We start from the raw sequence: 12,660 nt of genomic DNA on the forward strand, positions 1-12,660 counted from the left end.
GGAGTACAGTGTGACATCTTCACATGTATGGCCAACAAGTCACAGTCTAGAGCTGCAGCACTAGAATTTAGACATACTGTATTTTCTATGATATAGAAACCAGCTAAAATAGTTTCAGACTTCATGTGGACTGACTGAATATTTCCCTCTGAAATGCAGTGGAAGTCAAACGTTGCATGCCACCTACTACATGATACAATGCATACCCTACAATGTATTACAAAATAATACAATGAAAATTATTCATAGGGTATTTGAAGCCTTTATTTATATCTTATTCACCTACAATTACTAAAGGCTAGAATCAATCTACGGTTGGGGTTCAACAAAAGTGCATTGCAAGTAATTTATTGGTAAAAAAGAAACAAAAAGTCTGCCAAATAGCAGCATCAACTTTTTTTTTTGAAACAGTATGGACATAACTTTATGTAAATGAATGAGCTGCAACCATGACTTTATGACCGTTACATAAATCTGAGACTGGGTTGCACACAGACACAACGGACACCACGCTGGTCCCAAGGGAAATGCCGCTCTGCACTTTTGTAACCGTGTTCTCGCGAGACGACTGGTGCAGGCATCGGGGTGCGATTTGCTGCTTGTTGATGCTCCGGTGCACAGCCACAGTCAAGTCCAGTGAGTGGAGCCAAGAGAGAGACAGAGACAGAGACAGTGGTGGACAACATGGGTCTTCTCGCTGTGAGTGTCGGACCCTTTCGGAACCGCGTGCGGGCGGTTCGGACGTGGAGCCGCGAGTTGTCAACAATCTCCGCTACTTTTCGCAACAGCAGCACGCTTCTGTCGGTACGTGTCTGCCACCAGTGTCGTTTTTGTTTTGTTAGTAGGCTACAGAAAGTTGTTACTGTGTTTAAAAAAAAAAGGAAAGAAACCTCATGCATTGTTTTCTTTTACAAAAGCTACTTTTATGTGCGTTGGACAACAGTGTATTGCATGAGTTTCACGGCGGTGCTGGAACTCTGTCGTGGGAAAGGACACAGTGTTCCTGTGGTGCAGCAGGCAACAGCCCATCCCCCTACTAAAAAAGCATGTAAACAAACAAACTGCAACATTGTTTATATGACATTCCTCAGTTGTTTGTATTCTCGCGATGTGTCCCTTTGATTATGTTGAGTTGAAGTGAAATTACTCTGTTTCATAATGTGAGGGGGGGGCGTGCCTCTGTTCATGTGCATTTGTTGAAGGGGGCGCGTCCAGAAAATGTTTCTCATTCATTCATTCATTCATTCATTCATTCATTCATTCATTCAGTTGCATTAATTCCAAAAATAGATTTTAACCAAAACTTTGCAGACACAGAACTTAGTAAAGTATGGACTTTCAGATTTGGAGGTTAGATTTCCTCTTGACTGAATTTTCAAAATGCCTTCAAAACAGGATGTAGTCCATGCCCGGTGAGGTGCCTTGCACACTACTGATCTGTTTCAAGGCACTTTTGTTTTTTAATTAACAATAATAGAACCTGTCAAGTTCAAACTGTTAATATTTTCTGCAATACCTAAGTAACTGATTACCTGAACCTTGCAGTTCATGCACTGTGCAGCTCTTGTAGGACTCGGCCCAAGGCATAAGCGAACTAAGCACCTGCCCCGTGACCACTACAGGTCCCTAAGAGCAATTAACTTTAGAGAGATTCTGTGTAAATCTTTAATTGCTGTTGTTGGACTTCACATTGTTGTTACAGTTTATTTAAAACCAAAAATATAAAAGCAGATTATGCATTTACATTGTCTATTTGTGACTTTAATTAGGCCCCAGGCTGCACATTTAGCAGAATTTGGTACCATTTCAGATTAAAAACCATCGATGGGGTAAAAAAACAAAAACAAGCCAGGCTAAGATGGTGATTCGTAATCACAGATTAGACAATCAAATAAATTCATAGTAGATGTGTAAATAATCAATACTCAATATTATTTGCAGCCCCAAAATAAAATTTTGCTTTGGACCCTGAGGAGGCTTGAGCCGGCCCTGTTGATAGTAAATGTTCAGGTGCTGCGGATTCATCCACATTATCTATTAATAATTAGAGCAGCACAACTAGGCTACAGTGTAATCAAAACTGCCTTGTCCAAATTACAGGAGCTGTTTCTTTTGATAAATGTTTCACAGTATTGTTGTGCATTGTTATTACCCAGAGTACGCCAACAAATTATATTCTCAAGATGTAAAATGCAATTACCACATCAGTTTTAGATTTTGTGAAAAAGTGAAAATGAAAAGCAGAGTAACTATTCCAGCTCAAATCACAAATCACAATATCAGACCAACATTATTATTATTTTTTGCATATTGCACAGCTCTATTGATAAATATATATCGGGATATACTGGTGTTAGTTTGTATGTGGGAAGATCATTTTATGTTCATTTGATTGAATGTTTTATTTAATTAATTTTAGTCATGTGATTATTCATTCAAAACTATACATATAAAAATTAAACATATTATTCTGTATAGACTTATTTAGCAGGTAGTTGATCCTAATTTGGCAGAGCGAAAAGGTCGAAGTGACTTTGAGAGAGAGTTCATGCAGGATAAAAGTGATCAAACTTAACAGCTGTGCATCTGTAACGGCCCCAGTGTCAGGTTTTTGCCATAGGGCACAAGTGGGTCACTGAATGGTATGAGTATTATGGAAATGATGTCGTATCCATATGATCAAGCCAATCAAACCCTCAAGGGAGACTTTGGAGTGAATGTTCAGACAGTGCTCTCATCAAAACAACGAATATCTTTGAGAAGAATGGTGGTTCTTGTGGTTGGTATTGGTGTTTATGTTAATATCTGCACTAACATAATATTTTCAAATATCAGTAATAGTGTTGAATGGTCTCAAAAATCCTGGACCAGCTGTGCTCTTACACCTTTGTGGAAGGGAAATACATTTAATCTACTTTCAAAAGTGTCAATAACTTTGAAGAATGATTCCTTTCATGTTTATTCTGCCCGGATACATAAGTAAATACCACGTGGGCTTTATAGCAGCCGCTCAGTGTCAAGTATAAGTGAGTTATCTGCACCAGTGTTGTAATGACTTAATAAAATTAGGTTAACTGTGGCAGGGTCCAGAGTTCCTGGGTTATAATGAGATTTCAGTAATCCTGTAAATAATGTTGTTTGGGGTTGCTTGGAAAAAACATTTAGCAGGGCAGATTTCTCATATTAAGATGAAAGCTAGTGTGCATGATTGAAACCATGAGACTGGGTTGTCATGTTTTCATTTCATTTTGTGATACCATATTACATGTATATGTTGATTTCATACCTCCCTGCTTTATATTATTTTTCCCCACAGGTCTTTCTATGGCCCTGCCTCCACTGCTAACATATTCATCATACAGTGTTTTCATTTCAGAAGACATCATTAATCCAAAGGAGATGTGGAGGATTTTATCAACACAGTTTCTCTCTTGCTCGGTTACTTAGCTCAAACAAGCCACCAAGAGGTAATGTACATCCTCCTACTTTTGCTCTCTTTAATGAAGTTAATGAGTGTAGATGATGAACTAAAGCTTTTTATGGGTTGATGCAGGGTATTTGTACTTTTTTTTATCTTGTGTGTTTGTTCTTAAATATATTTAGGTTTTGAAAAGTTTTTCCCAAAGAGTGAAGAAAGCACTGGCGTCAACAAATCTGAAGGTGAGAAGTGTGTTGTTACTGGAAGCACCATGTGGACGTCCTCTCTTCTCAGTTTGGCTGCATTGTGACATTTTGCTCTCTGTTGCTCTTTGGATGAAAATGCTAAAGACCAAGAGTCACTGGGAGGTGAAGGACAGGGAAATGACACAAACGACGACGATGAGGACAAAAGAAGGAGAGGGAGAAAAAAGGAACAATCACACTGGTGGACACAATTTCAGGTGAGGAAAACTGTCTTTTCTTTACGTTGTTAATGCAACTTCTTAAAATTCAAAATAAACAATCATAAAGTGGATCGTATGAACAAAAATGTTGGCATCTAAGATCTAAATTTTTAAAAAAATGCTGGCAAGTTGCATTGTCTGTAATCTATTAAAAACTGAACAGAAATAAGTGGTGAGATGACATTTTCTTCAATTTGTGTAGTAACATTATCATCAAATTCTACCATGAAAACAGTGCTCATAGTTTTGAGGGCGTACTGATGCCACAGTGTGTTTACACAGCATTTCATAGAATCAATTTATCAGTCCATTAATTTTCTCTCTTCCGATATTTCTCCATCTTACAGCATGATTTTCCCTTGAATGAAAAAGTAGTACGGAATATTGCCATTGGTGCAGCAGGCATGGCCTCGGCTTTTCTGTACTTTTACTTCAGAGAGACGGGGGTCCAGATCTCCTGGAAGGATTTTGTGCAACACTACTTGGGCAGAGGTTTGGTAAGAGAGGATAAGAGTGTTTTAATATCTCCTGAATGTGCATATCTCTTGTCTCTTGTTTGTGTTTGCAGCCATGTGGACAAAATTGGTTCTTCTTGTGCTGTGTACACAGGTGGATCATCTGGAGGTTGTCAACAAACAATATGTCAAAGTCATTCCTGCCTACGGAGTGAACACATCAGAAGTGGTTAGTTTCAACAGTGTCGTAATGACTTAATGAAATTAGGTTAACCGCGACAGAATCCAGAGTTCATGGGTTATAATGAGATTTCAGTAATCCTGTAAATAATGTCGTTTGGGGTCGTTTGGAAAAAAACATTTAGCGGGGCAGATTTCTCATATTAAGATGAAAGCTAGTGTGCATGACTGATGTGCATGACCGATTCATACCAGCAGTGGAAACCATGAGACTGAATTTCATGTTTCACTTAGTGTTACTTCTTTGCATCATGTGTTATAATATATAGCATCTCAGTAAGAACCTCAGTGTCAGTTCATCCATTGCATATTCAGACAACTTGTTGAATGTGCATGTTGGAGCTGCACTCAATAAGGCCAGTTTATAAAATGAACATGAAATGACATGAGAACATCAGACAACCAGGAACAATGCAGGGTAATAATAATGCTAACACATTTTATATAGAGAAAATTATCATGGACAAACATCTTGAAACACTTGTATTTTTCTATTCACACATTTTTTAATGGTAAAATAAAAAAATGCAAGACTTCGCTTTAGACACAAACAGCACAAGGCTTTCTACTGCATCTAGTGCACTGAATGGGCATTTGTAGCTCATAGAACCCCACTTCAAAAAACGCTGAACTATCCCTTCAAGTACATTGACATATTCTGTACATGATGTTTTTTGCTAAATGTTTTTCCCGTTGTCTGCATGTTCCAGAACTATTTGTGGTTCAACATTGGCAGCGTTGACTCATTTGAGCGCAACCTGGAGATGGTCCAGCAGGAAATGGGCCTCGATCCCTCACGCAAAGTGCCAGTATTTTACAGCACTGAAAGCGATGGGTAAGAAAGAACTAAGATTTTTATATTAAAACAACTTGACTCAATTGCAAAGGGGATTTATTCCTGTGGGTTCTGCTATAATAATTAAAGATATTTTTCCTTCTTCACAGGTCACTTCTGTTTAGTGTCCTCCCAACCTTGCTTCTTCTGGGCTTTTTGCTTTTTGCCATGCGTCAGGGACCAATGGCAGGTGGACGTGGAGGTAAGGGGCGAGGAGCAAACCCCTTTAGCATGAGTGAATCCAAAGCTAAGATGATCAAAGACAACATCAACGTGCGTTTCAAGGATGTCGCAGGTTGTGAAGAAGCCAAACTGGAGATCTTGGAGTTTGTCAACTTCCTGAGGAATCCGCGTCAGTACCAGGACCTCGGAGCCAAGATCCCAAAGGTCACTTACTATGACTATTAAACCACACGGAGTTAATTGTCATTTTGTGCTAGAGGATCTAAAAATCATATCTGACATACTGTTATGTGTTTGCTCTCTCAGGGTGCAGTGCTGTCAGGGCCACCTGGAACCGGGAAGACCTTGCTAGCAAAGGCCACTGCAGGGGAGGCTAACGTCCCCTTCATCACCGTCAGCGGCTCAGAGTTCCAGGAAATGTTTGTTGGTGTCGGTCCTGCTAGGGTGAGTTTATCCTTCTTTTTCACTAAATAATTTATTTTATTTTATAACATAGAGCAAATGTACAAATCTTTGTTTGAATATTAACATCATTATTTTTTATTTCTCTTTACCCTGTATGGTTCTAGATAAGGGATATGTTTGCAATGGCTCGGAAAAATGCCCCTTGCATCCTTTTCATTGATGAGATCGATGCAGTGGGCAGGAAGAGAGGCAGAGGGAACTTTGGCGACCAAAGCGAGCAAGAAAACACCCTCAACCAGTTGCTTGTGGAAATGGATGGTAGGTAGTAGTTTATTTAGTATTTGGACCTTTCTGGCATTCCTGCTAAAAATTTAAAAAAATCGATATCAAGAGGTCTTTTCTTTCCTTATAGGATTCAACAGCAGCACCAATGTGGTGGTTTTGGCCGGTACCAATCGAGCTGATGTCCTGGATCCAGCTCTGATGAGGCCTGGACGTTTTGATAGACATATATACATAGGTAAAGTGTAGCACTGTTGTCTGTTGTCAGCAGTTTGAGCTATTTACTAAGCTCCGAACTTAATTAACCAAATTTAATTAATTAATTAATTAACTGTCCTTTTTATAATTCTTCTTCACCAACATAAGTTTTATTCTTGCTTCTCTGTTTTTTCTCCGCTGGTGTTTTATATTTCCATGCTGATGCGTGAATGAGCGTATTACCATGCCACCTCAATAGTCAGCTGCTGCATACCAGGCTCTATGCAACTAGAGTTAGCCAGTGTGGCACTAATGTGCAAGCAGACCCAGATTTAACTTTGCGAGTTCTTGCACCTCAGTGCTGGTGGAGTTGTCCGTCACATTCTCATCAGTGCAATATCCCAGCGACGCTCTAAGGGATACATCCACGTACATTCACTTGGACTCAGGGATTAACTTAATTAGGAGTTTGGTGGTGGAAGGTCAAAGGCCAAGACCACTATGATCTTTAAAACATGTTTTTGGTCACAGTTCAAAAAAATGCAGACACTAATTATGACACAATTTAACAGAAATATCTAACATCAATGATGAAGTGATGACATTGTATATTCAAATATTCAAACTTTATCATAAAGTGCACCAAAAACACTTGTGGCCAGTGTCCAATGCTGTAACTCAGGAACTGGAGATTGTGACCATATTTCATGTAACTGGGCTGCTTGGCAGAAGCATCCATCCACGAGGCACTAATTCTTTATTTTTCCTGCTTCAGATGATTTCTATTTACTAACATTCAGACTCTTACTGGATGGTTTCCAAATGTGAGCTTCAAGCCTATTAGATTTGCTTCTGGTTTCTTTTTCTTTTCTGCACCTGTTCACTTGTGTTGCATGCTGGGCCTGTTTATCTTTTTGTTTGAAATGGTTGATCTTTTTTTGCCAGCTAAGATCTAATTTGCTTTGCGCCAGCAGTGCTGGACAATGGTGGGCAGGGCAGTTTTCTCTGTGACAGAGAAAACTGGGTCAAAACAAGAGCGCTGGCTTTCTATAAAAGAAGGATTAGATAAATGGAGGCCAGGATGAGGGATGGGACACACCGCTCCTCTCTGTGTTGTTTAGTTTCACTTTTCCCCCAGTCTCCCTGTGGTTACATGTAAACAGTGTTGTTGACATAAAGTTGTTTCACAGTAGTCACATTACTTATTAATATCAGAAATGAGTTTTATTCACTTGTTGCACTATGTTTCACTCATTAAAAAAATGTGTGGGTTTCACTGCATGATTAATGTGTTGAGTCACCACAGGTTCAACTGTAGTTGCAGCACTCAGATAATTGTTTATGGATATTCTCATTCATCCAGGTCATCATTATCTCTGGGCAATGAATTGAATCGAAGGCAGCTTGACTTCAGACCGATGCATCCGAGGACTAGTCAGACCGATGCGTTACGAACTGATGAAGCCCCTTGGATAAGAGGCGAATCGTCTTCCTAGACAAATACAAGTCCAGTTGCCTTCGATTCAATGTGTTGCCCAGAAAACACTCAGATAATTGAATCTTCAGATGCTTCTTCACACACACGCACACAACCTCCTACTTTTGCATCATTCCCAGCTGTCGGTTTAAAAAAATCATGTGTAAACATCAAAGTATTCACAGGGTGCATGGTAAAAAATATTTTCTTTTTTCTTTTTGTTTCTACAGGCCCACCAGACATTAAAGGAAGGGCATCCATCTTTAAGGTGCATTTAAGACCTCTGAAGTTGGACTCCAGTATAGAAGTAGAGGCTTTGGCCAGAAAGCTAGCTGCACTAACCCCAGGTTTTACTGGTAAGAACAAGAGATGTGTGATTACATATGTGATTACATACACACAGCTCAGTTTTCATTTAAATTAATCTAGTTAAACAATTTGTCTTCTTTGCATTTTTTTTTCCTGTCACATCAGTGTCTAACTCAATTCTGGTGTCCTCCTCTGTGTCCAGGGGCTGATATTGCTAATGTGTGTAATGAGGCTGCTCTAATTGCTGCACGTCACCTCAACCGGCACATCGACACTAATCACTTTGAACAGGCAATTGAAAGAGTTATAGGGGGTAAGTTATAAACCACATTCATGCACTTGGTGTTATTACAGCACTGTAATAGAATGACTGTTCGATGTGGGTCAAACACTGTGATTAAGTTAGCAGTGACAGCTTTGGACTTAAAGCAGTAGGTTTTGCTATGTATTTCTTTTCAGATAAAATGTGCTATTTTTTTTAATTTTTCAATTAGATTAATTAAAAAAACAGGGGATAAAGGTGCTGGTTGGCTTCAAGATATATCATGATAAAGTTTTATAATTATCGATACACAGGGGAATATACTGTATTTGCCTAAGGGAGGTGGGTCTCTGATCATGATGCCTCATTACTTCGAAAGTACAGTAGAGCAGTGAAAATGGTACCAGATGGAAGTTTGTAAATGTATCTTTAATTTGAGACTAATTTTTATTATTACATATTTATATATTATTACTTAAATATTAACAAAAACATTCCACTGATATCTGCTTTAACTGCTGAATCTTGGAAACTGCAGTCAATTAACACTCAGGGCTTCATTTTCCTTTATCAGTGGCCCAACTCAGGTCAAATTTAGCTACTTTAGTTTCCGAGGCTTTTTTCGCCTTGTAGACCAGTGTAACCTGTGCAAAGCATATAAAATGTTGTTTTGTAAAAACTTCTCCTCTCTATCAGGGCTGGAGAAAAAGACTCAGGTACTGCAGCTTCCAGAGAAAACTACCGTGGCGTATCATGAGGCAGGACATGCTGTGGTGGGCTGGTTCTTAGAACATGCAGACCCCCTACTGAAGGTATTCAAAGCAGTTTCTGTTTTCTCCTGCACTGCTTTGTTGATATCTGCACCGCAACCACTTTGTTCTAGTCAATGTAAGATCTCTCCCATTCAATACACTGATTATAAGACTGATTGTAATGTCCTCCCTCAGGTGTCCATTGTTCCTAGAGGCAAAGGTCTGGGTTATGCCCAGTATCTGCCTAAGGAACAGTTCCTGTTCACCCGGGAGCAGCTGTTTGACAGGATGTGCATGATGCTGGGTGGTCGAGTGGCTGAGCAGGTTTTCCTTCATAGAGTCACCACGGGAGCACAAGATGACCTCAGAAAAGTCACACAGTCTGCCTATGCACAGGTAACAAGCATCATCACAACATACTGTATGCTTGTTGTAAATACTGTAAGGTACTGTATGTTATCCTGGATTCAGAGAGAAGGATGGCAATCAAAGATAATTAGGGATTTGATTGTGGGGGTCTGATTGTATTAAAAACATAGCAGCAATGTCATTATTCTTTCTACACAACTCCAATAACAAGTAGTGCCTTGGAGATGTAGGGTATAGTCCTGACTGTTTGGGCAGATGCTCAGTTCAAAGTCACAGACCTTATTTAATGGGAGAAAGAAGTAGGTCAAACTCTCGTTTGCCTGGAAAATGAGGCCCATAACAAACAGTGAGTTTGAAGTGAAGCAATGGCATTTGCAAATAAAGCCAGTTTTTTAAAACAGATGTTCCAATTCTGCCTTAACATTACTCTTTTTTCTTTATGTTGTAGGTTGTAGAGTTCGGAATGAATGAGGCGATGGGTCAGGTTTCCTTTGACCTTCCTCAGCCGGGCAGAATATTTACAGAGAAACCCTTCAGTGAAACGACAGCCCAGCTCATAGACCAGGAGGTCCGTCTGCTCATAGACGCTGCCTTCCAGCGAACACTGCAGCTCGTCACTGATAAGAAGGAAATGGTGGAAAAGGTAGGAACTGTTTTCACTGTGAGACCTGTTGGAGAGAGCTACAGATGAGGAGTGATTACAGTAAATTAGGTGGTTTACTTAATTGTGAAGAATTGTGAAGACAGGCACTACTACTACTACTAGTTATTAATAATACATTTGGTTGTAACTATTACTGTTACAGTTATCAGTTGTGCTTTCAGTTTACAAGAAAATCTGTTTTACTAGTCTGCAAATGCTGCTAATTGATGCCTGGATTAGCCTTAATGAATATTGTCTATCGATTAAAATGTGTTGCAGGTGGCAAAACGTCTTCTAGAAAAGGAGCTTCTAGACAAGGCTGACATGTTGGAGCTGCTAGGACCCCGTCAGTTTCAAGAGAAGTCATCCTATGAGGAGTTTGTTGAAGGGTTGGGGGAATATGAAGAGGACACCTCTCTTCCTGAAGGGCTAAAGAACTGGAACAAGAACAAAGGTGATGAAAAACACCTACAGAATCGGCAAAACAAAGCAGCGCTCTACCTGTAGGTGGACACGCTGCTGCCTCAAAACAAATGTGCCACTGGATTCGGATGAATATTTGAGCGCAGTGATGTTGGGCTCGTCTCACTGACAGCTGCAAGAGGAGCAGTGGTGATGTGTTGCACAGGTCTTAAGTGACCAAGATAATTCAATTTAAAAAAAAATTGATTGTAGGTTTTTATATTTCAGCTGGAAATTCCAAAAAGTCACGAATTATGTTTTGCGAAAACTAAAGCCCATGGGGCAGTGCCTATTGGTGCCTTCCACACTTGTACCCTCGCACTCTGATGCAGTCTTATATACAGTATATCTATAGTGTTCTATAGTGCAATAACCCTGACAAACATACTACCACAGAAGAACTGGCAGTCGTGGTCAGGAAAACAATGAAAAAGAAGAATAATAATCACCTGACCTTATGTGAAAGGTACATTAGTTATGTGTTACTTGCTGTAACACAACTTGCAGTGCTGGTATCACATGATGGTATCGCATAGAGTTACATTTTTTACATCACATTTTTTTTCATTCTCCTTATCCAGTCTTTTACACTTTTAATTTCACGAGGTGTTCACATTTTAAATGCCTTTGACTTTAGTTTTCAAACTTGCCTCACGTCACTGGGCGAATAAGTCATTCTTTCATTTCTGTTAGTTGATCTCAGTTGACATCCCTCTGCAGACCTCAGCCTGGTTCTCATTAATGTATCAGTAAAGGCAGCTGCCATTTGTAAATCTGTGCACATATGACACGTTACGAATATTTTCAGATCACATGTATTTATTTAAGTTGATGTCTCACAGTAATAAGAGTCAGTATTGATGTAGACATCGGTAAGTCACGAATAATAATCAAACGTACTGTACCGCTGGAAACAAGCTGAGGAAGAATAAAAGTTGGCGTAACACACTGCTGCAGTTTTATTGCAATTTTTAACTCTCCGGTCACTCTACCTCACAATCTTTACAGCTTCTTAAAATATCATCTGGACTATTGACTGTTCACAAGACTCTCTGGTTATGCAAGACTTTCTCAACTTTTCGGTCTTGATGAAAAGTGACTTTCAGGCTGATACCGTACGTGCTTTACTTCACCGACTGTGAACAAGTGCTTAAAGTAAATTAAAGCTCCTACTCCAGCATTTATTAATGCAACAACAAATTGCTCCTGTTCAGGATTCATTAATGTTTCTTTCAGTTGTGGCTTTTGTTTGAATGTGTTCTTAATTGTGAGCCAACCAAGCTAAGCTAGATAACTATTCATGCAGCATTCTCATTTCCTGTATTTGAGAACCACTCATGGAAGAGCTTGAAGGACACTGTTAACTAAATGTTAATAGTTTCTTAATGATTAGGCCAGTTTGCTCCTGTGCTGAGTGTTTTTTTGTTGTTGTTGTCGTTTGTTTTTAATTACTTGATCTTGGATTCAATTTGAATCTGATTTTCCGTTAGATGCTAAAGACTCCAACCAGCACGACACTGTAACATTTTGTCATTCTCAGTTTTCAAAAAACACTAGTGAGTGATGATGATGAGCCTGATTGTAAATCAGCATGTAGGATAAATGTTGTGTGCTCCGTGCCTGGTTGACACTGTACTGTTTTTTTTTTTTTTTGATGAATATTCCTCTTTACATGTCGGCAAGGATTAACGATTTCACACTGAAAAAAAACATGAAATGTGAGGCTGTTGTGGCTCACAACGATATTAAACAGTTTTTATACTCCACTGCTTTGTCTTGGGTTATTTTCCCCCAGTATTTTCAGGCCACTGAGTCCTGCCAGCTTCTTTTGAAGGATCTTGTTCTGATGAGAGCGATTGAAAAATGTTGAATGCAAAAGGATTAGTGTTAGAGGTATAACTGCA

At 39.3% G+C, this 12,660-nt stretch overlaps 1 protein-coding gene across 3 annotated transcripts; it reads left to right on the forward strand.

Annotated features, from left to right (window-relative positions):
* Positions 1–566: 566 nt before the first annotated feature.
* On the forward strand, positions 567–12,521 carry LOC146989697 (mitochondrial inner membrane m-AAA protease component AFG3L1-like). 3 transcript variants are annotated; one of them, XM_085762565.1, is made up of 17 exons: positions 567–804; positions 3,377–3,467; positions 3,604–3,660; positions 3,769–3,881; positions 4,232–4,381; positions 4,494–4,568; positions 5,290–5,414; positions 5,525–5,801; positions 5,904–6,041; positions 6,167–6,320; positions 6,415–6,522; positions 8,190–8,315; positions 8,471–8,581; positions 9,227–9,342; positions 9,478–9,678; positions 10,100–10,294; positions 10,574–12,521. In XM_085762565.1, exons 1-17 carry the CDS (start codon positions 685–687, stop codon positions 10,799–10,801), a joined length of 2,385 nt encoding a protein of 794 aa, XP_085618691.1. In that variant the 5' UTR covers positions 567–684; the 3' UTR covers positions 10,802–12,521. The 3 variants fall into 3 exon arrangements, with proteins under 3 accessions (XP_085618691.1, XP_085618693.1, XP_085618692.1); XM_085762567.1 differs by having other exon boundaries at positions 3,775–3,881; XM_085762566.1 differs by having other exon boundaries at positions 604–804; positions 3,380–3,467.
* The last annotated feature ends 139 nt before the right edge of the window (positions 12,522–12,660 follow it).

Source organism: Trachurus japonicus, chromosome 3 (genome assembly GCF_045865225.1).
Source record: "Trachurus japonicus isolate A0001 chromosome 3, Traja_1.0".
Taxonomy (NCBI): domain Eukaryota; kingdom Metazoa; phylum Chordata; class Actinopteri; order Carangiformes; family Carangidae; genus Trachurus; species Trachurus japonicus.